The sequence below is a fragment of the Perognathus longimembris genome, chromosome 2 (assembly GCF_023159225.1).
Source record: "Perognathus longimembris pacificus isolate PPM17 chromosome 2, ASM2315922v1, whole genome shotgun sequence".
In the NCBI taxonomy this organism is placed as follows: domain Eukaryota; kingdom Metazoa; phylum Chordata; class Mammalia; order Rodentia; family Heteromyidae; genus Perognathus; species Perognathus longimembris.
The window spans coordinates 27,015,831-27,042,934 of NC_063162.1; the positions used below are offsets into that span (position 1 = coordinate 27,015,831).

Consider the following 27,104-nt stretch of genomic DNA (forward strand, 5'->3'; position numbering starts at 1 on the left):
TTTCCTTACAAATGGGGCAATGTCATTCTTTCTGATAGAGGCATAAAATTCCATTGTGTATATGTACCACATTTTCCTGATCCATTCGTCTACTTAGTGGCATCTGGGTTGGTTCCAGATTCTAGCTATGACAAATTGCTCTGCAATGAACATTGTTGTGCTGATGGCATTACTGTGAATTTGTTTGTGGTCTTCTGGATAGATACCCAAAAGTGGGGCTGTTGGGTCATAGGGGAGTTCTATATTTAGCATTCTGAGGAATCTCCATACTGCTTGCCAGAGTGGCTGAACCAGTTTACATTCCCACCAACAATGAAGTAGGGTTCCCTTTTGGCCACATCCCCTCCAACAATTGTTATTGTTAGTTTTCTTTTTTTTTTTTTCAAATTTTTATTATCAAACTGATTTACAGAGGTTACAGTTTATTCCAGGTGTTTTGCTGCCATAAATTATCGAAGTTAAACAATAATATATTGGTCTATAGACATGGTTACATTTTACAATTTATTGGACCACAAAGACATTTATTTCACTAAGCTTTTAAGATTATGGAGATTGCTCTCATATTCCTTGTATTTAAGTCCCTTGGCTTATTAGAACAGTAATTCTGATGAACTATAGAATGTGTGGTTTACTTCAGAAGGGATCATTAATGCTTTTCAGAGTTGTAGGTTAAGTGACTTGAAATCCTCAGAACTTGAGATAATATATACATATCAGAATAGGCCAAAAAGCTATTTTTTAATAATCTTAAATAAACTGAATAATAGAAATTTTCAGATTGGTCTTAAAAACCTTGTGGGAATGTGGCTTAGTGGTAGAGTGCTTGCCTAGCATGCATGAAGCCCTGAGTTCTGTTCAGTACCGTATACACAGAAAAATGCCAGAAGTGATGCTGTGGCTCAACTGGTAGAGTGCTATCCTTGAACAGAAAGAAGCTCAGGAATAGTGCCTAGGCCCTGAGTTCAAGCCCCAAGACTGGCAAAAAAAAAAAAAAAAAAAAAAAAAAAAAGAGTCTCAAGGATTTTCCTGCCTTCCCAACTTGTCACTAATCTGAGAATCAAGAAATGTAATTTTTATCTGACTTATGCAATTCTAACCCCTCCGAATGTCACCTTTATAATAAAAATAAAAAGTAAAAGAAAAAAAAGGAGAAACAGTTTTTGAGTGATGTTCTTATATTTCAAGTCCTTGACGTCAGCACTTCTCAATCATGATTGTACATGGAAAGCATGTAGGTTTGTATCGTAAGTTAGCAATATTTGATCACCAACAAGGGCATCTAAACCAGTCTCCCATGTGCCCTCTGTTACTCTGTTATGAGGGACATGTGTACAGGTCATTTAACCTTTATCTCTATCATCAGGACAAAGTCTATTCTGAAGAGATTGGGAAGTATCTACCTAATTCATTACTAATGCACTAAAGAGGCACGTCCTACTGTCTCAGGAACATTACTAAAGGTCTGCACTGCAAGTTCACAGTACTCTCAGCAAGAAGAGAAGCCTCGATGGGTCCTGTAGCTGTCCTGGTGCTGGGTCTCTCCTGCCTGCTTCTCTTTTCCATATGGAGGCAGAACGCTGGGAGAAGGAAGCTCCCTCCTGGCCCCACTCCTCTCCCAATTATTGGAAATATACTGCAGGTTGATATTAAAGACATTACTAAATCTTTAACCAATGTAAGTACTCTTCATGCTCCCTCCTACAATGGTCTCGGAGAAGAGATAAATCAAACCATATTTTAAACCTACTATTGAAAATACAATAGCATGATCCTTGTACAAAGTGTTATATAAATACCAGTTTGTATTTTAATCATAGAATGAAGTAAAGTTTTAAATGAGTGGGTTATTGTCTACTTTAGTCCCAGTTACAAAATTGGAAATGATATGGATCCTTTTCCTCATCTTAGTTTAACAGCCATGTTGATGATTGTTGTTTTTTTCTGAATATCCTCTATAAAGAAGGAGTTGTGGTCAACTGTTCAATGCATTAAATTTTATACCCTATTAGACATGGCTTTTATTTCAGAATCATCATGGAAGTTAACTTCCCTGAGAAGTTGAGGATGACTGAAAGGAAATATCTTGAAAATGAGATAATGTAAATACATAAGACCACTTAGGGAATCCTGACGGTGTCAGAATCCACTTGGAATTTTGCATAAAACATTTGACAGGGACCAAGAGTGCTGCTTGGTGAGAAATGGTTTTGAAAGATGTGTCATGTACTGTCTTTAATGCCAGTAGATCCCAAACTGCACAAGGGTATAGAAGCAGCCAACAGTAAGTGCTACACACCTATGCCGAAGCAGTGATCTGGTTATTGGTTTGGTGTACAAAGGAGAATCAAGCATTTCTCAAGCATAGAATGTTCAATAAGCACAGGTTCAACTGAGTCTCCTATTTATTATTCATGGAGCTCTAGATATGAATTTAAACCTACGGACTTCTGTGCCTTTCTTTGAGAAACATGGCAAGCCTGCTGTGTGTTTTGATGTGAAGATGAATTATAATGGTGTGTCAACTGCCTGGCCCATTGCATGGCACATTGTAGGCCCTCTCTATGTGACAGCTATAACAAACCTCCTTCATAACGCATGGACTTCAGAAATATTTACAGTTGTGTTGGGAAAATATAAAGCATAAAAAATGATGGTATCCGTTTTACTCAGGCTCGCTCTGTGGAGTAAATGGTAATGTCTTTACTTAGTGATTTTTTCTTCTTATTTATAGTTTTCAAAAGTGTATGGCCCTGTGTTCACTCTGTATTTTGGCATGAAGCCCACTGTGGTGCTGTATGGATATGAAGCAGTGAAGGAAGCCCTGATTGATCATGGGGAGGAATTTTCTAGGAGAGGCAAAGTCCCATTATTTGACAAAGTTAATAAAGGCCTTGGTATGTATATGTGTGTGTGTGTGTGTGTGTGTGTGTGTGTGTGTATTTGTGTGTTGGAGAGAGGATGATGGGGAAAATGAGAATGGAAAAAGAGGCCTGAAGGGTTCTGTAGTCAGAGCTTGCCCATCCCTGTGGCTGCCATCTGCTTCTTCCTCTTCCTTGCTTGTGTTCTCCATCCATGTTTCTGCTTCCCTTCATTCAGGAATTGTTTTCAGCAATGGACACAGATGGAAAGAAATGAGGCGCTTCTCACTCACAACCTTGCGGAATTTTGGGATGGGGAAGAGGAGCATTGAAGAGCGTGTTCAAGAGGAAGCCCGCTGCCTTGTGGAGGAGTTGAGGAAAACCAATGGTGGGAACTGCTTTATATCACTACTTTAGACAAGGAATATAAATAGCTCCACTAATTCCCTTCTGTCTCAGATTTGGATTCTTTTGTTTTCCCCCCAGAAATCATGAATGTAATTTCTTTTGTTGTTTTATGCTGATATTGGGGCTTGAACACTGGGCTTTAAATTAGCTCGGCTAAGGGCTGGTGCTCTACCATTTCAGCTACGCGTAGTTCAAGCTTTTTGCTGGTGAGTTACTATAGGTTTCATTGATTGGCCCAGATTTGTTTTCCTGGGCTGGGTACCAACTACAGTCGTTAGAATTCACCCTAGGGTGTAACTACAATTCTAATCAGGAACCACACCAGTGTCTGACTAAATACATGTTGTGACTTTGTTTTTGAAGAATTAAAAAACAATGCTTCCCTCCTAAAGTGAGTCAGGGTACGGTGGGAGTGATTGCTAAATGAGCAGGGCCTTAATGACCCTGTTAGCCCTCATAGATCCTCACATAGATGCAAATGTATGGTCCCATTTTCCTGGACATTCCCATGATTCGTCAGTACCCATGCCTCTAATTAGGGATCGCCATGGTGTGGTATAGAATATGATTTAATTTCTTTTATTGTTTCTGAACATAATTCACATCCAAAATTATTTCTCTGCAAACATAGTAGAATGGATTCAGATCAACATTAGTTATTTCTTTTTACCCAGTACTTTGGAGTTTTTGTTCACATATTTTAGTAACTTTATCCTCTACCATAAACCTGTAAAACACACAAATTGATTAAATGATTCAATTAGCTAGATTTTAACAATGATCAGTTCTTTATGCAGTCTCTTTTTAATATAGTCTAGCTAATTTTTCAGTTTTCTATCACTCTTCTCAATATTGCTGGATTTTAAGTTTAAAATCTTGTGGTAAAAAAAAAAATCTCATGGTAATTACTCCCATAACCAAACCTACTAATCTATAATCATAATGGACAGGATTATGCATGGGATTCTAAATAATCTGGATGTTGTTGTTGTCATTGTTTAATTTATATGATTTTTATGATTTATCTTTTTTTTTCTTGCCAGTCCCGGGGCTTGAACTCAGGGCCTTAGCACTGTCTCTGGCTAGCACTCTAGCACTCGAGCCACAGCCCCAATTCCGGCTTTTTCTGTGTATGTGGTGCTGAGGAATGGAACTCAGATCTTCATGCATGCTAGGCAAGCATTCTACCGCTAAGCCACATTATAGCCCCTGACCTGGCTTTTTCAATTCATTCTTCCAAGTAAAATGAAGGACTGAGAATCAGACTTAACCTATGAATGCCACACACATGCAATCATAGCAATGCAACAACTTTCCAAATAACCATTTCTTTCATAGTTAAAAAAGAGTTTTTCTGAGAGCTTAGATATAATTGAGTCTATAAGTGGCCTACACACATGCAACCAAGACAATGACTATTGTATAATTCTATCAACCCCCACCAATTCACAATTCACTATTTAGGTTCTATGATTCGAACTTACTAGCAGCATCTTAAATATTGACTATTTGTGCATGGCAAGTTCACTGTAAGGAGAGTGCAAAAATAATCATTTTCTTTACTTTATCTCTCAAATGATAGACAGAACCTCAGAGACAGGCAACCTTAAAATATAGAGTGTATTATGTATCTCAGGATTCCAAAAGTTCAGCCTTGTCCCTATATTAAATTTGGTGTTTGATTAGACTTAGTGTCTACTTATCTCATGTGGAGAGGTAATACACTTTTAAATACAGACATGAAAAAGAAGGCTCCTGCTTTTAATTTTGTTTTTGATTTGCCTTACCTGACATTTATATTTAATAAAAGATTTAAATTTAGTTATTTCTTTTTTCCCTCATACAATATGAATGAGTTCTGCTTTTTACTTTGATTCCTTCTAGTACTTGAACTCTACTACAGTCTCTCTGGTTTCTCTCCATCAGTGATTCAACAAAGCTACAGATACATGACAATCTCTCTCCTTCTTTCTCAGTACTGTGTAGCATATGGGCTTTGCAAACAGATATATTACTGCTCTGAATGGTTGACTATTAGGTATATAGAAGTCTTCTTTTTCCAACATAGCATACATCTGGGATTGAAAGACTTTAGGTAAAGGCAATTAGTATGAATTGCCATTGAGTGGCTGGTTAGTTTGTGTACTGACCAACACGGGCTTTAGGTAAAGTGATATGCCAGTTTAATTCATACTGACTGTTTGGCTGTTAGAGAAATTAATAAGTAAACAGTAATACAAATTGGTGAAGATGACAAAGACTAAGTATTTCATATGTATATTTCAATTTGTTTCTCATTCCTCAGGCTCACCCTGCGACCCTACCTTCATCCTGGGCTGTGCTCCCTGCAATGTGATCAGCTCCATTGTTTTCCAGAATCGTTTTGACTATAAAGACCAGAACTTCCTTAACTTGATGGAAAAAATTAGTGAGGATACCAAGATTGCGAGTTCATCGTGGACACAGGTGAAGCCAAGATCTTTTCTTTCTAAGATAGCACTTGTCTTTTCTTTTTATTTTAGCAGACCCAACTTAAATAAAAAGCAAATGGCAAGATGAATACCTGGACATGACAGTCCTACCTAAAGAATCATAGAGTGCTATTCAGGAAATTACTGCCTATGCCAATGTGTCCTAGTGTTTTTCCTATTCTATTTTTGTAATTACTTCAATGTTATATTAAGATCCTTGATCAACTTTGAATAGAATTACAGGGTAAGAGATAGGGAACTATTTCATTTTCTCCAGTTTCAAAATGGGTAAATGAAACTTGTTGGAATTGGTTAGGAAGCAGGGAAGGGAAGGATAACGGAGAGTAGCAGAGGAGCTGAGTCTGATCTACATATATTGTATGGCCAGGCTTGAACCAAAAATGATAGTTACTCAGAAGACTGAGACGTGGAAGATCAATGACAATGATTGAAGCCAGCCAGGGCAGAAAGGTCTGCTAGACTCCATCTCCCAGATAGCAAGCAAAAAACAGGTCATTAAATGTGGTTCAAGTAGTAGAGCGCTAGCCATGAGCAAAGAAAGCCAAGCAAGACCCTGACTTACTGAGTTCAAACCCTGGTACTGGCACCAAATAGAAAGATATATTTCATTTATGTATGGACATGTCAACATGAAAGCCCTTGACAACTAACTGATGCTAATAAAAATGGAAGATAAAATAATATTAAGCAACATCTGAGAAAGATATCTTAGCCTAAATTTTATACCCACTTAAAAAAGTAAAAGCTAATTGATTCCAGCTAATGAACTCAAACAATTAATTTGATATTTCCCATTAAGTCTCAAAGGGATATTCCTATAAATAGCTTTTTTTCAGTTCCAAAGTGGATCTGTGTATGTCCAGGTCCTTAGTGAAAGCTTACATTTCCCACAGGCTTGTTTTCCAATCACACTTCTCATGATCATGCTATTACTGGGCAGACATATTTTTCCTCACAGAGGAAGCATGTCTGGTACAATGGAAGCTACTAGAAATCGCTAAGTAGGAGTAGAGTCAGACTGTTTGATGATTACACTGTGGTCCTAGATGATGATGTAGCCAGTGTACAAATGACAAAATGAAATTATGAAAGAATCTTCACAATATTTTCCCTTGTGCTGAAATGGCATGGTCTAAACTCTGTAAAATTAATAACTATGTGAACACGGAGAGTCATTTATATGCTCTGGCATGAGGCTGAGTTTTAGGGCATCCTTATACTCCTCTCATTTTATATGTGCCATCGAAATTTCCCTTCAAGATGAAGCCATATGACATTTCTATTTACAGCCAAGTTTTGAATAATATGCATAGTCCATATATGCAACTATATTTAAAACTATTGCTTTTGTTTTAGATCTACAACCTCTTCCCCAGTCTCCTTCAGTATGCACCAGGAAGTCATAAAACAATACTAAAAAATGCTGATTATATAGACAATTATATTTTGAAGAAAGTAAAAGAACATGAAGAATCACTGGATGTTAACAATCCAAGAGACTTTATTGATTGCTTCCTGATTAAAATAAAACAGGTAAAATATGAAAAATCTGTACAGGTAATCGAATTCTTGAGCATTTTGTGACACATTAAATAGTGTGTGCTACTACAGATGTTTAAACAGTCAAACTAGCAGTGCTTGAAAAAATAAGTTAGCAGTTATAATTGAATCTACACTAAACATCCTGGGAAACTGAAAATTAATTTGTTAAATAAGAAGAATACATTTACTGTTTTCTTTATTTAAAAATAATATGACAATGAGAAACAGAATGCACAGGGCAGGTGAAACAGATACAATTGCCATGCAAAGTTTTTTGTCATTTTATAAAGATACATGTTATTAATATACACTGTATAGAAGACCTAATTACGGTGTTGTTCTATATGTCAGAATTGGCCTTGAAGAAATAATTCTGGAATGATCCTTTTTTGGTCATGGTTTATCTTCCTTAAAATATTTTTAAATTTTGGCATATAAAAATATATATTACAATATTGTTATATTTTTCACATTTTTGTGAACAAATTAATTGTACAAAGGCTTCTATAATGATCTTTTATAGACGTGTATAATGTATTTTAGTCAAATTCACCTCTTTTATTATGTTTACTAAGCTCTCTTTATTCTTGGTATATAGATTTTAGTCAGTTTTATTATCCTATTTTCACCTATACTTATAATGAATATATTATATATGAAACATGTATGCACAACGCACACAAAATGAATAGATAATGTGTATATATGCATATATACAAAGAAAGTTGACTCCTTATTAGTTACTTTAGGGAATTCTATGACAACTTTATGACAGTCTAGTATGACATTATGGTGACTCGACTTCTGATTACAGCTTGAATTCTCTGCTCCCTTCCAATTGCATCCTTCTCAGGTTGTTTTGTTACTAATTACATCTTTAATACATGTGTATCCATAGGATTCATTTATGATTATTGCCTCATATTCTTCCTTTAAAAATGCATATAAAGTAAAAAGTGGTTGAATACAAAAATATAGTATAATTAATATTTTTATGTATCTGTGGAGTTGTATATAACAATTATATATATTTTTGATATAGTGTTGATTTACTTTTCAATATGCTTTAGTTTCTATTTGAAAACTGACTCTCCTTAGCACTTCTTATCTGGTAAATCTATTCATGAGAGGCTCTCTTGTCTTTAATTTTATCTGAGGAGTATTCATTTCATAATGGTAGGATATAAGATAAAATTAGTATTTTAGTCCATGACATAGAAATATTAAATTTTCATTCACTTAGATTTTTATTAATTTTTCCACAGATTATAATCGGCTATATGCCCTCACATATTAAACCTCCAAATTAATTTTGACAGATGGAAATTTTAATATTGGTATTTGTGCACACTATTCTATAGTGATTTTACCTTAAGAGTTAAGAGTATTTGTTACTTAATGATCATAGAAAAGTACATGTTTGAAATTACTAAATTTTGTTTATCATGAAGAGCTTAGAACGCATGTGAAATTTATATTGTCAAAGGAGATGAATCCTGTCCTAGCAAGTACAAATGGTGAGGGATTCAGTTTATTTTAATTATTTTATTATACATTATTAGACATATTACAAGTCATCTTGAGATTATGAAAGCATAATGAAATTAATTCTGGCCCAAATAACAGCCAGAAAACGATGCAATTGGATCATTTAATTATTTCCTCATTCAACATTCAAAACTGCAGTCTCTGGGATTTTTCTGCCCTGGTTGGCTTTGAACTTGGCCCTTCGTGGGTTCATTGGCGATAAGAGTATCTCGCAGAGGTTTCCGCCCTCCACCCCCAACCCCGGACTAAGGGGTGGATTTGAACCTCCATCCTCAGATCTCAGCCTCCTGAGGATCTTGGGTGACAGGTGTGAGCCATCAATGCCCAGCTTGTAAACTTCTGTCTACTTCCTGAGAAAACTCATGTTGAGCGTGGGGGCAGAGCTGGGGCACAGGGGGCTCACGCCTGTCACCCAAGCCACCCAGGATCGTGGTTCAAAGCCAGCCTAGGCAGACAACTCTAAGAGACCCTTTCTAACTGACCAGCAAAAAGCCAGATGCTTTTTGTAGCTCAATTGGTAGAACCTTAGCATTGAGCAAACTATACTAAAGAGAGAGGGAGAGCACCCAGGCCCTGAGTTCAATCCCCAGTATCAGCACAAAGAGAGAGATGGAGAGAGGAAGGAGAGAATGGAAGGAAAGAAGAAACGTAGGGAGGGAGGGAGGGAAGGAGGGAGGGACAAAAGGAAGGAAGAAAAAGAAGGAAGGGATGCAGGAAGGAAAGAATAGAAAGTAACAAAAGAGGAAGGAAGGAAGGAAGAAACAAAAGAAGGAAGAACAGAAGGGAGGAAGGAAAAGAAAGGAAGAAAGAGAAGGGAAGAAACCAAGAAAGGAAGGAAAAGCAGGCAGGAGAAAGGAAAAGAGGATATTCAAAATCACTCCGGGTCCCCACGAGACAGAGAGTGCTTGCAGAGAGAATTAAGTGGGAGGCAGAGGGTTGGGGTGGAGATTGGACCAATGACAGTGTGTGAGCGAAGGGCCCAGAGCATCCGGACCCCCCAACTCCTGCACATCCCATGGGAATCAGGTGGACGCAAAGACCACTGGGCACAAAGATCTGGAGACAGAGGAGAGAAAGACAAGTCTCCTCCTCCTCCCTCCTCCTCCTCTTTCCTCTCCTCCTCCTTGTTCTCCCCCCTACTCCACCTCCCCTTCTCCACCTCCTCCTCCTCTTCCTGCTCCTCCTCACCCCTCCTCCTCTTGCCCTACTTCATCCCCTCCTCCTCCATCTCTTCCTCCTCCTCCTCCTCCTCCTCCTCCTCCTCCTCCTCCTCTTCCTCCTCCATCTCCTCCTCCTCCTCTTCCTGCTCCTCCTCACCCCTCCTCCTCTTGCCCTCCTTCATCCCCTCCTCTTCCCTCTCCTCCTCCTCCCCTTCCCCCCTACTCCGCCTCCCCTCCTCCTCTTCCTGTTCCTCCTCCCCCTCCTCCTCTTGCCCTCCTTCATCCCCTCCTCTTCTTCCTCCTTCTCCTCCTCCTCCTCCTTCTCCTCCTCCTTCTCCTCCTTCTCCTCTTTCTCTTCCTGCTCCTACTTCCTTCTCCTCCTCCTCCCCTCCTTCACCTCCTCCTCTTCCTCCTCCATCTCCTCCTCCTCCTCTTTCTTCATCTCTTCCTCCTCCTCCATCTCTTCCTCCTCCTCCTCCCCATCCTCCTTTCCCTCATTTTCCTCTCCCTCCTCCCACTACCCTTCCTCCCCACCCTCCTCCTCTCTCTCCTCCTCCTCTTCCTCCTCTTCCTCCTCCTCCTCCATCTCCTCCTCCCCCCTCTTCCTCCCCTCCTTCATCTCCTCCTCCCCTTCTTCCATCTTTTCCTCCTCTTCCTCCTCCTCCACCACCATCTCTTCCTCCTCCCCCTCCTCCTTTCCCTCCTTCTCCTCCTCTCCCTCCTCCTCCTCCCCCCTGACCCCCGCCTGCTGAGGACGCAGAGTTCATCCACTCACGATCACAATGATGAAATCCAGCCAGCACCAGGCACTGGTAAAATACTTGCCGAATCCGAAGGCCACCCACTTGAGACCCATCTCCAAGATGAAGATGGTGAAAATGTTGTCCGTGCAGTTGAGGAACTCCTGGATCTTCCCTTGCTTGTTGAGGTTGACGTCCTCGAACACCTGCAGCAAGAGAGCACATTGAAGTGTGCAAAATTGTTCCTCCTCCCACCTCCTCCTCCTTCCCCTCCCCTCCTCCTCATCCTCCTCCCCTTCCCCCTCCTTCTCCTCCTCCATTCCCGTCCTCTTCTGACCCATTACTGGGGCTTGAACTCAGAGCCTGTGCACTGTCTCTTAGCTTTTACACCCAAAGCTGGCTAGCGCGCTACCATTCGCATCACACCTCCATTTCCAACTTTTTGCTAGCTAATGACAGACCCGAGGCTCACAGACTTTCCTGCCCAGGCTGGCGTTGAACCGGGAGCCTCAAATCTCAGCCTCCTGAGTGGCTGGGGCCCAGCCTAGAAGAAGTCCTTTTGGGCTGCTAGCCTGAGTTATTCTTCCCCCCCCCCCAGGCCTGAGAGAGTTCCCAGGTGGAGTGTGACTCTGGAAACTGCGTGACCTTCCAACTGTAACCCCGTTTCTGGGTCTCCCCACATTTTTCAGGCCCTGGAAACTGGGTGGGTGACCCTCCAACTCTAACCCTTGTCTTTGTCACTGCTTTATCTAGATCTCGCCTTTACACAAATGACAAGCTTATGTATCCATAATTGTCTTCATAGTTTAGTGTCTCATCAGCTTATGCATTTCTAGTCATTCCCTCACAGCTTCCCTAGACCACCTGACTCGGTGCTTCCCATCTGCTGGCCCATCTTGTTTGGATGAAGCCATCCTTACTCCTTGGGACTCCTAGATTTTTCCCCACTTTAACATTTTTCACAGGCAATATGGAACATATGTAAAATTTTGATACAAGAAATAAAATTGCAACAGGGAGCTCATGGCTGTAATTCTAGCTACTCAAGAGGCTGAGATCTGAGGATCAAGGTTTGAAGCCAGCTGGGCACAAAAGGCCCTGAGACTCTTGTCTCCAATTAACTAGCACAAAGTGGGAAGTGGAGCTGTGGTTCAAGTAGTTTAGCACTAGTCTTAACCAAAATCACTCAAGCCCCAAGTTCAATCCCCAGGATCAATGAAATCATCATCAACAAAAAGTTTAATTGTAGATTCTTGCTTCAGGCTTATAACAAGTATGTCCCTAAGTTTCCTACTTCTATTATTCAATTTTCTAGTCCTTTAAATATTGGAGAAATTTTATTATTAGTGGCTTAAATGAGCAGTGAGTTTTGTGACCTCAAATACAGTCACATTACCATATTAGAGTAGGGACAGCACAGTAGCCTTACAGCACAGAAGCATTACTCTCATCTAGTGTACCACACCCACTATGTCATTGTTCATTTTGCTTAGTCCTTTACTCTCCCAGTTTATACCACTGTGAGATACTGAAGATTCATTGTCATCACTTGTGCTGGTAAATAATATAATTGTATCAAATCCTAGGAGCAGGAAAATCACAAGGAGCCATCGGAATTCACTAAGGAAAATTTGACAGTTGTTGCAACTGATTTATTTGGTGCTGGGTCAGAAACAACAAGCACAACACTGAGATACGGCCTGCTGCTCCTGATGAAGCACCCCCATGTCACAGGTAGGAAAGCAGGTGATTTTCAGGAAAGTATAGGAAAGATGCTGCTACTGATTTTCATTGCCAGATATGTCTCACAGTTCAACATCCTGTGCCACCAGCTGTAATCAGAGAGAAATGATGAGAACAAGGTAGGGGGAAAGGCAATAAGACTCTGTTCTGGTGCCTGGATTTTATGGCAGGTAATTGTTAGAAAACAGTTCCATGAAAAATTGATATAAATTAGACCAAATTTCCCAGTTTTTACAGTAGATAAGTTCTCCTTTCCTTATCCTATACGTTTCCTCATCCTGACAATTCTAATGCTGCCATAGGCCACAGAGAACTCCTATCAATGATGCATAAGTCAATGTCCTAGGAATTAATAAGGATATATGAGAGAAATTCCAATCTGGGATGTTTTCTAAAGGTAAATACTCATTAGAAAGAATTAGTGAGGCAGAATCCATACCTGAAGGAGTTTTACAATTTCAAAATTCAATTTCCATAGAACTTATGTATGATTAAAGTAGAATTTTACAAAGTTATCTGTAAATTTTATCTTCTACAACGTTATTTTACATTTAAAGAGTTCTACTTGTAGAAACCCTGTGTTAGGATTTAGGAAATAATGATAAAGTAATTTTAAATGATAATCAGTCCTCTGAGGATAGAAAGGAAGAAGGGAGAGTAAACAGAGAAGAAATATTCACTAAAATTCAGACACATAGAGTAGGTATAATTATGATAAACTCACATGATGCTTTCACCTAAATATTGTAACAGGAAAAGTCCTGAGGGAAAACAAAGCTATGTCTCTAAAATTCTCATGAACTTCATTCCTTAGAAATAACAGATGTCAAATAAGATGGAAGAAGATGTAGCAAACAGACTCTTCATGCTCAAATTCTCACCACAGCTCCATTCATCTAGTGAAAAGAAAGGCTTTTTCTCTTCAGAGAAATTTTAACCTGGGAATCTCTGTATTCAAAAATTTGGGGAATGACAGTGAAGTATAAAGATGAGAAGTCCTGCAAAGCTCTCTTGTTGTTTGTGATGCACAAATTTTTATCTCTCTTGTTTCTTGAAATTGATCAGCAATGTATATCCTTCAGCGTGAATAACTATAAGAACCTCCATATTTGACCATTTTGGTAGAAAATTCTCTCCAAGTGTCTAGCAGAATAAAGGGGATAAAAACCTACACTCAGTATAAGGATGTAGGATTCCAGAACACCAGGATTAGAAAGACCATCACAACTTTCAGAAAGATACAGCTAGGTCATATATAAAGAGAAGATAGAGATTGCACTAGAACTCTTAAGAGTGACTACTACTTATGTATTGATGAAAGAAAATTGGAGAATTAGACTTCCATATCACCCATACACTATATACTCCATTTTCTCTTTTTCACAAAATACACTTAACGCATTTCATTCATTTATCTAAAACTAAGTCAACGAATTTCATGGACCCCATCTGAGACTGTTACTGTGGCTGCTAGAAACTCAACTTAGAAAACACTCACATCAGAACAAAGCAGAAGCAAATGATGCAAGGGGAGAGGGGGAGACACTGCGAATAAAAGAGAAGTGGCCTAGAGTCTCAGATTTTCTACTTACTGATGATGTATTGCTAAAAGTTTTAAACAACTATTAGTGTATTTGCAAATAATCCTGCCTCAGGAAATGGGAACTCATGAGCTGATATGGAAGACGAGGGAAGAACAATCAATGGAAAGAATCCTAGTTTCCACCCAGGGAACAATATTTCTGTAGCCAGAATAATTGAAACTGTGATGACTTGTTTAGAACTCAAGTACTATGAGTAGTATATTGTTATTAATGAACTGGTTGGTGGGAAGTGTGTGTGTGTGTGTGTGTGTGTGTGTGTGTGTGTGTGTGTATCTCTATGTGTCTATTGGTAGATGTGGCTAAATGTGTAAGACAGAGATGTGAATGCACATTTTGATCTCACATACTAGGAAATCAATAAATATTCTCTAAAACTGATTTAAAAAATCAACTGGATACTGGACACCAGTGACTCATTCCTGCAATCCTTCCTGATCAGGAAGCTGAGATCTGAGGCTTGAGGTTTGAAGCCAGCCCAGGGAGAAAAGTCTGTGAGACTCTTATCCCCAATAAACTACTCAGAAAAAAGCCAGGAGTGGTACTGTAGCTCAAGTGGTAGAATACCAGCATTGAGCACAAAGCAGCTCAGGGACAGCACCAGGCCATGAGTTCAAGCTGTGGGTCCAGCAGGAAAAAAAAGAAGAAAAGAATAATTATTTACAAATATGAAGATAATTTTGAGAAGCAGACACTAGGATGTCCAATATGGCTAACAGTGGAAACTAGTTGAATAATGATAGTATTACTGAACATTGAACAAATGTACACACAAACACACAGTATTTGTATAATGTTTAAATGATAATTATTAAAATAATGTTTATTTCCTGTTTTTCTTTGTGGACTATCATTTCTTCTTCTGCATTTTTATCAGTGTACATTAACTTTACAAAAACATTTAATGCTGATAAATCCATATATGCATATACATATAAATATTTGTTAAAAATCATTAAGTAGTTGCACAGAGGGACTCAATATGGCAAATCAGTTCATGAGTTCCAATGCATCTTGATCAATGTCAGTCCTCATAATGGACATAGACTCTGGTCAATGTCAGTCCTTGTAATGTACTTTCATTCATATTTTTACTTATATCCTGTTTATTTTTTGAAATATACTTAGTTCGACTCATATCAGATACAGAAACTAAACTCTTTTTTTAAAGACACATCATTTGTTTATAAATTAATAGAATTTGAAAACTATTTTACTATAAAATAACCTCCTTTATCAAAAAATATTTCTGAAATAGCACAAAATGGGAATATTTTATTAACCACTTAAAGGTCATACTTAGCACCATTTATGTTATTGTATAGCCCATGAATTAACATTCATATTTGTGGAGATTTGCAAAATCTGGAGATATAAGTGAAGATAATAGTGTCCTCAAAAATATGCTTTTCATGGTTACTATTTCATTCCCATTATTTTGTCATATGTTATTGTAACAAAGTATTATAGGTAGATAGTCCTTATTATAGTATAACTTTTATATGAAAAGTTATTTTAGTTTACTATATAAAATATATAATTGGTACATGAATGGTTTTGGGTTTTTTTAACAAGAAGCTAAACTCTATGGATATATTAATACATTATAAGACTACTTAATATTAGAGTGATATATGTATATATTGAAGTTTAAGTATTTCATAGAGCATATTTCTTTTTACCTCAAATCTTGTTGAAGTTCATTATTACTCTTTATGTAGTAGTGAATTACTATGGCCAATGTGCCACTTTCCTCCTATTCTGCCATTTCTTATTTGTGTCTCAACCAGCTAAAGTAAAGGAAGAGATCGACCATGTGATTGGCAGGCACCGGAGCCCCTGCATGAAGGACAGGAGCCAAATGCCATACACAGATGCTGTGATTCATGAGATCCAGAGATACATTGATCTAGTACCCATGAACCTGCCCCATGAAGTGACCCGGGACATTAAGTTCAGAGGCTACTTCATTCCCAAGGTGGGCTTGTTTCTTCTATGCTGAGCCTGCATAGGGAACCTGAGTTCCTGAGTTCACTGTGGGACTCTACTCCTCCACCAAGCATGAGAGAGCTGCAAAAGTCTCGCAGTTGGCTGCCCGGGAGAATTTGTGATATGGAAAGTTTGGGGTTATATATCCTTTCAATAATAGCCTTGGTCTCTAGCAGTATGAATTATACAATTTTGTTGCACTCCTTTAATTGTTTTGTTTTGACTTTGATTTTGGCTATTCTTCAGTTTTGTATTTCCAAATGAATGCACAAGTTTATGTCTATCAATTTTCCAAAATGCTCTGCTGGCAGGTTTAGTATGCCTACAGTAAAATTATAGATAAATTTTGAGGGAAAATGTTACTTTGATTTCTTCAATTCATAAATAAGTCATTTTTCCCAATTTACCTATGCGTTACTTCTTTTTCCAAGTAATAATTTGTTTTCAATAAAGTGGCTAACAAATATATTTATAGCCTTTCCCTAAATATTGAGTGTTCCCACTGTTGTTATTTTATTTTTTGTCTTGGGCCTCGAGCTCAGCAGTTGTGCGCTGTCTTTGAGCTCATTTGAGCAAGGATAGCCCTTTACCACTTTGCACCACAGCACCATTCCCAGTTTTCTGCTGTAACTGGAGACAAGAATCTCATAGACTTTCCTTCCTGGCTTTCCATAGCTTTATGCCCTCCTTGCTTTTAAGGTTTATGCTGTTGAGAAATCTCATGTTATGCAAATGGGCTTGCCACCATAGATAATGGCTTGCTTTTCTTTTGCAGCTTTCAGTACTCTTTAATTTTTCTGAACATTTAATGTTTAACTATAGTGTGTGGTGTGGTGATTCTTTTCTGACATGGCCTGTTTGGTGCCCTAGAGGCCTCCTGTACCTGGATTGCTAAAGATTTAGGAAATATTCTCCTATTATTCTATTGAATATTTCTTATTCATTTGGCATGGTCTTCTCTTATTTCTATGCCTATGTTTTATAGGTTTGATCTTTCATGTTTCTCAGGTGGACTATGTTCTTTTCATACTTGTTTACTTTTCACCTAGTTCTTCATCTGTTTTAACCGATCTACTTTGCCCTTAATCCCTGATACTCTGTTTTCAATTTGATCCACTCTTTTCCATTGAGTTTTATTTATTTTAGAGAGCTTTAAATTTCCAAAATTTGAGTTTCATTCTTTTATTAAGATTTCTGTACCTTTTTGAACTCCTCATAGATATATTACATTGTTTTACTTACTTTATTCAGCTGATTATTTGTATCCTTTTTGTATTCACTCATTTTTAAACAGTTTATTTTATTGACCATTCTGGTAATTATCCTTTGGTTTCTTTGGGCATACTTCTACTTCAATATCCTTTGTGTCTATTGCTATAGGATTGTTAAACTTTGGATGTACTTGCCTTTTTTCATATTATCTGTGTTGGTACTTATGGGATTTGAAGCCAGTTCATTGGATGGAAGTGTCCATCACCTGTAAACTAGAAGGTTGAAATAAGTGATTTTTCATTGTATCTATCACCTCTATAACTATTTGTTTTTCTTTTTGTCACTCATGGGGTTGAACTCAGAACCTGGGTGTTGTCCCTGTGCTAATTTGCTCAAAGCTTCAGTTTTTCTGGTGGTTAATTGAATGTACGAGTCTCAATGACTTTTGTGCCCAGGCTGGCTTTGAAATGTGGCTCTCAGATCTCAGCCTCCTGAGTCCTAGGATTACACGTGTGAGCCACTGGCACTGGAATTTTTATGTATATAATATATAATATTGTATGGGTTTAATACATATATAATGTGTGTTATATGTGTGTATATATGTATACATGTAATATATATATATGTATGTATGTATCAGCTTAACTTCTCTGTGTGTGTTGTTTCCAGGGCACAACCATAGTGACATCATTGACCTCTGTGCTGCATGACCACAAGGAATTCCCCAACCCAGGGACGTTTGACCCAGGCCACTTTCTGGATAAAAGTGGGAACTTCAAAAAAAGTGATTACTTCATGCCTTTCTCATCAGGTAATAAAATTTTATTTCTATATCTCATGATAATTTTGAGTGGAGGTTCTTTGGAAGTTACATAATATCTGCTGTTGGGCTGGTTCATTTGTACTTAGCTCATGTACACACAATAGAATTCTATGTTTCTATCAAAAAGAATGATATCGGCTGGGGATATAGCCTAGTGGCAAGAGTGCCTGCCTTGGATACAGGAGGCCCTAGGTTCGATTCCCCAGCACCACATATACAGAAAACGGCCAGAAGTGGCGCTGTGGCTCAAGTGGCAGAGTGCTAGCCTTGAGTGGGAAGAAGCCAGGGACAGTGCTCAGGCACTGAGTCCAAGGCCCAGGACTGGCCAAAAAAAAAAAAAGAATGACATCGCCCCATCCACAAGGAAATGGAAATACTTGGAGAAAATCATGCTAAGTGAAGTGAGCCTTCCCTAATTGGTAATAATTCATATATGTCCAGGATATTCCTAGGAGTTGATCACAATAGATCAATAGTTATGTGCATATGATCACATAAGATGCCGCTAATTGAAATGACTTCCAAAATATGGAAACAAGCAGTTTACCATTTTTTGTTGTTATTTTTAATGTACAATGTGAAATTATTTCATTTTTATTCTGTTTATCTTCCCTATTATTTAGCACCTGCTGTCACTGTATTTGATTCTGGTAATGTGGGTATTGTATATATGTTTGTCTGAATTAGGGAAGGGAAGAGGCACATGAAAATGGTGAGACAAAGGGTAAAAGGTGAACCAATGCAACAGCAATACTTACAGGAAAATATGTTGTAAACTAACTGTAAAACTCTCAGGGGGGGATTGGGGAGAAGGGAAGATGGGAGAAAAATGGGGGAAGTGGTAACAAGTTTAACAAGAATGTATTCACTACCTTATGTATGTAACTGTAACCCCTCTGTACTTCATCTTTTTTTTTTTTTTTTGCCAGTCCTGGGGTTTGAACTCAGGGCCTGAGCACCGTCCCTGGCTTCTTTTTGCTCAAGGGTAGCAATAATCAACCATTTGAAGCACAGTGCTACTTCCAGCTTTTTCTGTATATGTGGTGCTGAGGATTGAACCCAGGGCTTCATGTATGCTAGGAAAGCACTCTACCACTAGGCCACATTCCAAGTCTGTATTTCATCTTTACATTAAAAGTTTTTAAAAAAGAAAAACAAAGATGTCTCTAGAACTTACAAAGTTTATCATAGAAACATGAAACTCAAAATTTTTATAAGTAGAATAATGAGCCACCCATTAATATTTCAATAAATAAAAATCTATTATTATTTTAATTCCTCACCAATACTTCATGAAGGAATTATTAGAATCTCCATTTCACATATGAAGAAACTGAGATTCAGATAGTGTAAGTAATTCAGCCATATGGTTAGTAAGTTTCAGGGTCAGGACTTGACCTCTGAGTTGACCTCAAAACAGTGTTTCTCACCATACTTCCATGAGATGAATTCCACTTGGAGTCTAGGGTAGGTATATATCCTCCAGCCATATGAATCACTGCATAGACCCCAAAATGTGAAGGAAATCCCAAAGTACATGGTCTCAAGCCCTCTGATAAATATGGACAACGCTAAGAAAGAAGGAATGAGAGTAGGCCTTGAGGAAAAACTATGAAATCCTCATCTCAACCACAGGGGAAAAATAGTACAGGAAGCTTGTCTTCCAGAATTATGATCTCTCTCTTTAGTAGGAAAAATAATAGTGTAACTGACATAATAATTGGGGAGCCCCCAATGATTCAGAGAGAAAGAAAAAAGGGGGGAAAGAGAGGAGGAAAAAATTTAAAGACCATTTATCATGTAGAAATACTTAATAAAATGCATGAAGATGTTAAACTGCTTCATAAATATAATTGTGTTTGGCATGGTTTGCTTTTGGATTATTTTTCAAGACAGGATCTTAAATATGTAGTCCAAATTGCTTACCAACTAAAAGTTCTATCTTAGCCTCCTGTGCTGGAATTGCAGGAATTTGCTGGCATTCTCAGATTAAAATAATACTTTCAATGACGTATTAGTTAAGATGCCATTTTCACCATGTTTCTATATAGCCTCCCACCTCCCTGAATACATCTGCCATGCATTCAGTAAATCATTTACTGTACATTGACATTTTGTTTTGCTAGTTACAAATGCAGTGCTTCATAAACTCACACTTCCATACATAGAGTCATTTCCTGCTTTGATTTTGATTTTGATATTTTTACAAAAATTTCAGGTAAACGGGTGTGTGCTGGAGAAGGCCTGGCTCGGATGGAGCTGTTTTTATTCCTGACCACCATTTTACAGAACTTCAACCTGAAAGCTCTGATGGATCCACAGGACCTCAATACCCGTCCAGTTGTGAATGGGTTTGTCTCTGTGCCCCCTCCATACCAGCTCTGCTTCCTTCCAGTGTAAAGAAGAGCTCTGCTGTCTGCCTCCAGCTGTGCAGTAACCAGCAGTTCCCTCCTGTGAGCCAACACTCACCCCCTTCTCCTGTCAGGGATGCCTTCCTTTCCTCTGTTCTCACTTCTCCCCACTCCTTCCAGATCCAGGAACATCCAGTCCCCAGTTTGGAGGGCTTCCTGTGTCACTGCATAATCATACCTATAGTACACTATGCTTTATAATAGATTTATTAACCACCCCAAAAGCTATTAGATAATAATGCTGATTTAGTAATATGCTAGTACCACAAAAAAAATAAAATGATTACCATGTGACAATTCAGACTCATTTCCCTGTATATGCTCTATAATAAACATTATTTTTCATGCTTGGGGTCCAAACCAGGGTCCCACAATAGCATCTTGCACACATTATGGCAAACAATGGGAATGGGAAGGGGGAGGTAGGAAAATCCTCTGTCTATGTTGCCTGTCATATCTGGAGATGTGTGTTTAATGAATAACATCAAGGTCCAGAATCAGCTCCTCTTGTAGGAAAATACTGTGAGACACAGAAATAAACAGGAATAAACATTGAAGGTTAGAGTTCATGTCTCTACTTTGGTGTTAAACAAAATAGAAAAATTGGAAATATTCTTTTCAATGAATGTTCCGAACTGAAAGCAAGGTAGAGCTTATGTTTTTATATTGCTAGTCATCTGCTGAATTATTTTTATTGGTAGACATCATCTGTACCTTTTAATATGTTTTATATATGTGTACAATACACTTTGACTGTGTTGATATTCCTTCAGTTTGGGCAGTTCTAAATTTTAAGTTCAGGGACTTGTTCTTCCTAGACAAGAACTCTACTGATTAGACCAAGTGTTCCATCTGTTTTCTTACTTTCTACACACTGTTTTACACTCAATATAAATGTGATGACAATTATAATAATAGCACTGAAATGACTTCTTCCATTTCATTTTTTTGAACTTTCACAATTGTGTATCTAACACACAATTTCCCTTTCCTTCTACCTTGCCATGTTTCACATGAGAAACATCATCACTCATCCCTCTCCTGAACTCTTTCCCCAGAAGCACCCTGGCCCAGCAATTTTTATGTTAATATATTAGGGCCTAGATCCAGGCACAATAAGTACATAAATCAGTGAATAGTTAGGGTGTGTTTCTATACAGAATATACAGGATATAAACACTCATTACATATAGTTTTTCATAAAATTGGACTCATTATAAAAGTATATTGAACAAGTACTGGTAGCTCACTACTTGGGAGTTTGAGATCAGAGGATCGAGGTTCCAAGCCAGCTCATGTAGGAAAGTCCATGAGACTCTTATCTCCAGTTAATCACCAAAATGCCAGAAGTGGTGTTGTGACTCAACTGACAAACACTATCCTTGAGCAAAAATGCTCTGGGAGAACTATAGAATTTTTATTTATGGCACAGCATGTTATTATTTTTGGTGGAATTGGAGTTTGAACTCAGGGTCCCACACTAGCTAGGCATTCTTTGCTGATATTCTACCATTTGAAACATACCCATAGCCTGGCTTTTTGCTTGTAATTTTGGAGATGGAGTGTCATGTACCTTTCTTCTGGGGATGGCTTCAAACTGTAATCCTTCAGATCTCAGCCTTGTGAGCAGTAAATAATACAGGCAAGAACCACTGGCCAAAATCTCCAAATGAGGTTTTAATAATTGTATACACCATGCAGGATTTAAATCAGGCAACTAGATACATTTCTTGGAACATACAGTATGTAGCATATCATTTATCTATTGTAAAACTATTCAAAAACCCCTCTTTTTATCATGATATGAACAAGAGAGTAAGGATAGTCATAGTGAATAAAGTAAAAATCCACAAAAGTTGAGTTTATTCTATTAGTGTTGAGTTAGATTCTAATGGTAAAGCAGAGCTCTGTGAGTTGCAAACATTTGATGAATGAACTTAAAACAGTACTGCTTAATTTTGTCCTTGATAAAGAGTTGATTCATCATATATTATTTGCAAGTTCTCAAGATAAAAAGCACTGGCAGCGATGGAGAAAAATGGTGGAGGAGATGGAGAAAAATGGCAGAGGAGCAGCAGATCCCTATCTAAGCTCCCTCCAAGAACCCAGTGTTACTACTCCAGAGAAACTGCCACAAGTAGAAAGTCATCTCGAGAAAGTTATAATAGTATAGATACACTGGCCAGAAAGGGAAAAAATGAGGCAGCTGATTTGATAAAACAGATTTGAGCTCTGTGCAGCTTCCCACCACCCTCCCCGCATGTGCTCCAGACTCACCTACTGTGGAAACCGGCTAAGAGGAGAGAAATCTTTCAGATGGGCTGGGGACAGATGCAGTTCACAGGCAGATCGCAGACTTTCTGAAAATCCAGAGGAAGCATGACGTGATACTGTATCTAAACCCTATAGACTCTACTCCTAAGTTACTTGAGCTGATCCAATACTTTGGCAAAGTAGCAGGATATAAAATAAGTCCTCAAAAATCAATGGCTTTTCTGTATGCCAACAATGCGAAGAGGGAGGTTGAAATCAGGACAACAATTCCTTTTGCAATAGCCACAATAACCATAAAATACTTAGGAATAATAACCTTAACCAAAGAAGTGAAAGACCTCTATGATGGGAACTTTAAAAGCCTGAAAAAGGAAATTAAAGGAGAACTACAGAAATGGAAAATCCTCCCATGCTCCTGGATTGGGAGGATTAACATTGTGAAAGTGGCAACATTGCCAAAGGCTATTTACAAATTCAATGCAATACCCAATAGTATCCAACACCATTCTTTAATGAAATAGAGGAAGGAATCCAGAAATTCATATGGAACAATAAAAGGCCCAGAATAGCAAAAACAATCCTAAGTAGAAAGAACAGTGATGGACAAATTTCAATTTCAATACCAAACTTCAAGCTGTATTACAAAGCTGTAGTAATAAAAACAGCTTGCTACTGGCACAAGAACAGGCCTGAGGGCCAATGGAATAGAACTGAAGACCCAGAAATGAACCTGCAGACCCATGGCTACTTAGTCTTTGATAAAGGACCTAAAAGAATAGGATGGAAGAAAGACAGCCTCTTCAACAAACGGTGCTGGCAAAACTGGTTCAACCCTTGTAACAAGCTGAAACTAGATCCTTATATATCACCCTGCACCAAAATCAATTCCAAATGGATCAAAGGCCTTGAGGCAAAAATCAGATACCCTGAAAACACTACAAGAAGGAATAGAAGAAACACTTGGGCTCCTTGGCACAGGACAAAACTTTCTTAATAAAAGCCCAGAAATGCAACCAATCAAAGAGAGGTTGGACAAATAGCATTGCATCAAACTGCAGAGCTTCTGCACGGGAAAGGACATAGCTTGCAAGATAAATAGAAAGCCCCCAGATTGAGAGAGATCTTTACCAGCTATAAAACAGACAAAGACCTCATATCTAAAATATACATAGAGCTCAAAAAATTAAATTCCTCCAAAACAAATCCTCAAAGAACCAACAGCCCCTCAAAAAAATGGGCTGAAGACTTAAGGAGACTTCTCTGAAGAGGAAATGAGAAGGCCCAAGAGACACATGAAGAAGTTCTCTACATCACTGGCCATAAAAGAAATTCAATTAAAAACAACAGTGAGATTCCTCCTCACCCCAGTAAGAATGCCCATTATCAGAAAAACTAACAATAATAAATGCTGGAGGGGATGTGGTACAAAGGGAACTCTACTACCTGTTGGTGGGAGTGTAAACTTGTTCAACCACTCTGGAAAGCAGTATGGAGGTTCCTCAGAAGGCTAAACATAGAGCTCCCCTACGATCCAGCTGCCCCACTTTTGGGCATCTATCCAAAAGATTAAAAGCAAGACCACACTAAAGCCACCAGCACAACTATGTTCATAACAGCATAATTGCTAAAATATGGAACCAACCCAAATGCCCTTCAGTAGATGAGTGGATTAAGAAAATGTGGTACATGTACACAATGGAATTCTATGCCTCTATCAGAAATAATGACACTGCCCCATTCATAAAGAAATGGAAGGACTTGGAAAAAATCATACTAAGTGAAGTGAGCCAGACTCAAAGAAACATGACTCTATGGTTCCCCCCATAGGAATAATTAGTCTAGGACGTCTAACACATCTAGGATAGTCCTAGCAGAAGATCACAGTAGCTCAAGAGCTATGCCTGTATGAACACATAGATGATCCTAAGCGAAGTGAACTTCAAGTTATAAAAACAAGTGGTATATCACTGCTGTAGTTATTTTCAACGTGCCACGTAAAACCGTGTCCTTCTTTTTATTTTTTTTCCATATTCCCTTCCTGTGGTTTTACACCTGATATCACTAGAACTGATTTTAGTACCCTGGATATTGTATATACGCGTATTGGAACTAGGAAAGGAAAAGGGAATACCAAACTCGAGAGACAAATGATAAAAAGACAAACCAATGCAACAGCAGTACTTACAAAGCTATATGGTGTAAACCAGCTATACAACTTGTAGGGGGAGAGGGAAATGGCAAGGGGGGAGGCAGGGGAATAATGAAGGAGTAGGTAACAAGTTGGATAAGAAATGTTCTCACTGTTTTACATTTGAAACTGTAACCCCTCTGTACTTCACTTTGAAAATTTTTTAAAAAAGAAAAAAAGATAAAATAAAAGATAAAAAGCACCAAATGTTCCTATCACCCATTTTAATCAATGGATATTGTAATTTTGAAATGCTTACTTCTTTTCAAAGTCAGTGGTTGGCATGAATATTGAAAAACAGTACAAATTCAGAGAATATTTAACTTGTTTTAACTGACCGATGTAACTATGGGTCAGCTTATGAGCCTTGGAATTTGTGACTTCTGATCTCACCTCTACTGCTCAGTAGACTTTGTATTGTTTTAAAGGCAGCCAAAGGGCAAAAGAAAAGTTTAGCAGTTATCAATTACAAAGCTAAATCTTCCCAGTCTCCCAAATTGGAGAACACTTAAAGAGTTCTTAACAATATTTAACAGTGCTTTTGTAACGTTTAAAGTCCATCCAGTTGAGCTTTCTGCAATCACCTCAGTTCCACCCTGAGCAATTTGGTCCCAACAGAAGAAAATTTGGCAGCACCATCTTCCAAAGTTTTTCTTTGTGTTTTCCAAGACTTTTTGTTGCATTCTCTCTTAAGTTTATAGTAATGACTATTTTCAGGTTAAATTTTACTTCTAGTATACTGTATTAGTCAGGGTTCCTATTTGTCCTATTCTTCTTTATGAACTTAATTGTTTAAATCACCTCCTTTATATCTAAAGAAAGTTTCATACATTAGTTAAACATTCAACAGATGATTTTTAAATGAAATTATAGGCATAATGTATTACAAATTTGGTATAATTTTTTTTTAAAAATAGTGTATAAATTTCCCTTCCTCTGTATTAAAACACTTAAATCTAGCCAGGCTCAGAGGCTCAAATCTGTAAGCTGAACTATCTGGGAGGCAGACAGCATAAGGATCATGGTTCAAGGCCAACGAAAAGCAAGAAGTTAAAAAGACTTCATCTCAAAAAAAAAAAAAAAAAAGCTATTGGGTGTGATAGGGCACACCTATCATATCCTACACTAGAAATAAGCAGTAAGACTACTGCTCAAGGCTGGCCCTGGAAAGAAATGCAAGAATCTACCTGGAGCAATAATAGATGAAAAAAAGGGCTTTGAGGGTGACTCAAGTGGTATAGTGCCTACCTAACAGGTAGTACCACTACTGCAAACAAAGTAAAAGAAAAACAAAAATCTCCAACAAAAGACACTTAAATCTAATGATAGTGTAAAGAACTACTTTTTACTATATCTTTCTGTCTCTCTGTCTATCTACACTTTAATGTATGTGCTAAGAAAGGTTTCTCTAACAGTAATAATAGTATTTACACTCAGGAGTTCTCATTGACACAAAGGTTTTATCTAATACATATCATATATTTAAACTTCACCAGTATTTCTTCAATATTCCTACAGTTCTTTTTTGCTTTTTAAATTTGTGTTCCAGTCAAAGAGCAGGTCTACAACATGGTCTATATAGTGTCACTTAGGTCTGCAGTAATCAGAAAGAATTAACTTATCCTGGTTTGTTTTTTGTTTTCGGTGTGTTGACCACAGTAAAGAGTCCCAGACAGTCATGATAAATGTTTCTCAGGCTGGTTATGTGTGGTTGTTTTCTGGAAATTAATTTACAGTTATGTCTTTGGCAAAAAAAACAAAACCCAAACAACACACAGTAGTTTATGTCTGTCTCAATCATTTTGAGAGGCAGACGTATGCACTGTCATCTATGCCAGTATTAATTATACCAACTCTTCATTTGGTGATGTTGTATGTGTTTGATATCTCTATTGCAGAGATGCTGCTCTCATACATAATAAAGTATGTGCTATAGTGCTTCAATCCTGCTTACTAAATACTGGCTCATTTTAATTTTTCCTTCCCTGAAATAATGATCTCCCCTGTATTATCTCAAAATTAGGACATTTCTAATTGCATCATCCTTTAGTTTTGTTCTAGTTGTCTTCATTCTAATAAATATCAACACCCACATTGTAAATTAGGTCA

General features: G+C 38.0%; 1 protein-coding gene across 2 annotated transcripts; it reads left to right on the forward strand.

The window, feature by feature from the left end:
• The first annotated feature begins 1,510 nt into the window (after positions 1 to 1,510).
• Positions 1,511 to 20,584, forward strand: LOC125346239 (cytochrome P450 2C5-like). Of its 2 annotated transcripts, none has more exons than XM_048338648.1 (9): positions 1,511 to 1,678; positions 2,735 to 2,897; positions 3,100 to 3,249; positions 5,575 to 5,735; positions 7,118 to 7,294; positions 12,338 to 12,485; positions 15,886 to 16,073; positions 17,969 to 18,110; positions 20,341 to 20,584. In XM_048338648.1, exons 1-9 carry the CDS (start codon positions 1,511 to 1,513, stop codon positions 20,520 to 20,522), a joined length of 1,479 nt encoding a protein of 492 aa, XP_048194605.1. In that variant the 3' UTR covers positions 20,523 to 20,584. The 2 variants fall into 2 exon arrangements, with proteins under 2 accessions (XP_048194605.1, XP_048194606.1); XM_048338649.1 differs by having other exon boundaries at positions 12,344 to 12,485; positions 20,341 to 20,582.
• The last annotated feature ends 6,520 nt before the right edge of the window (positions 20,585 to 27,104 follow it).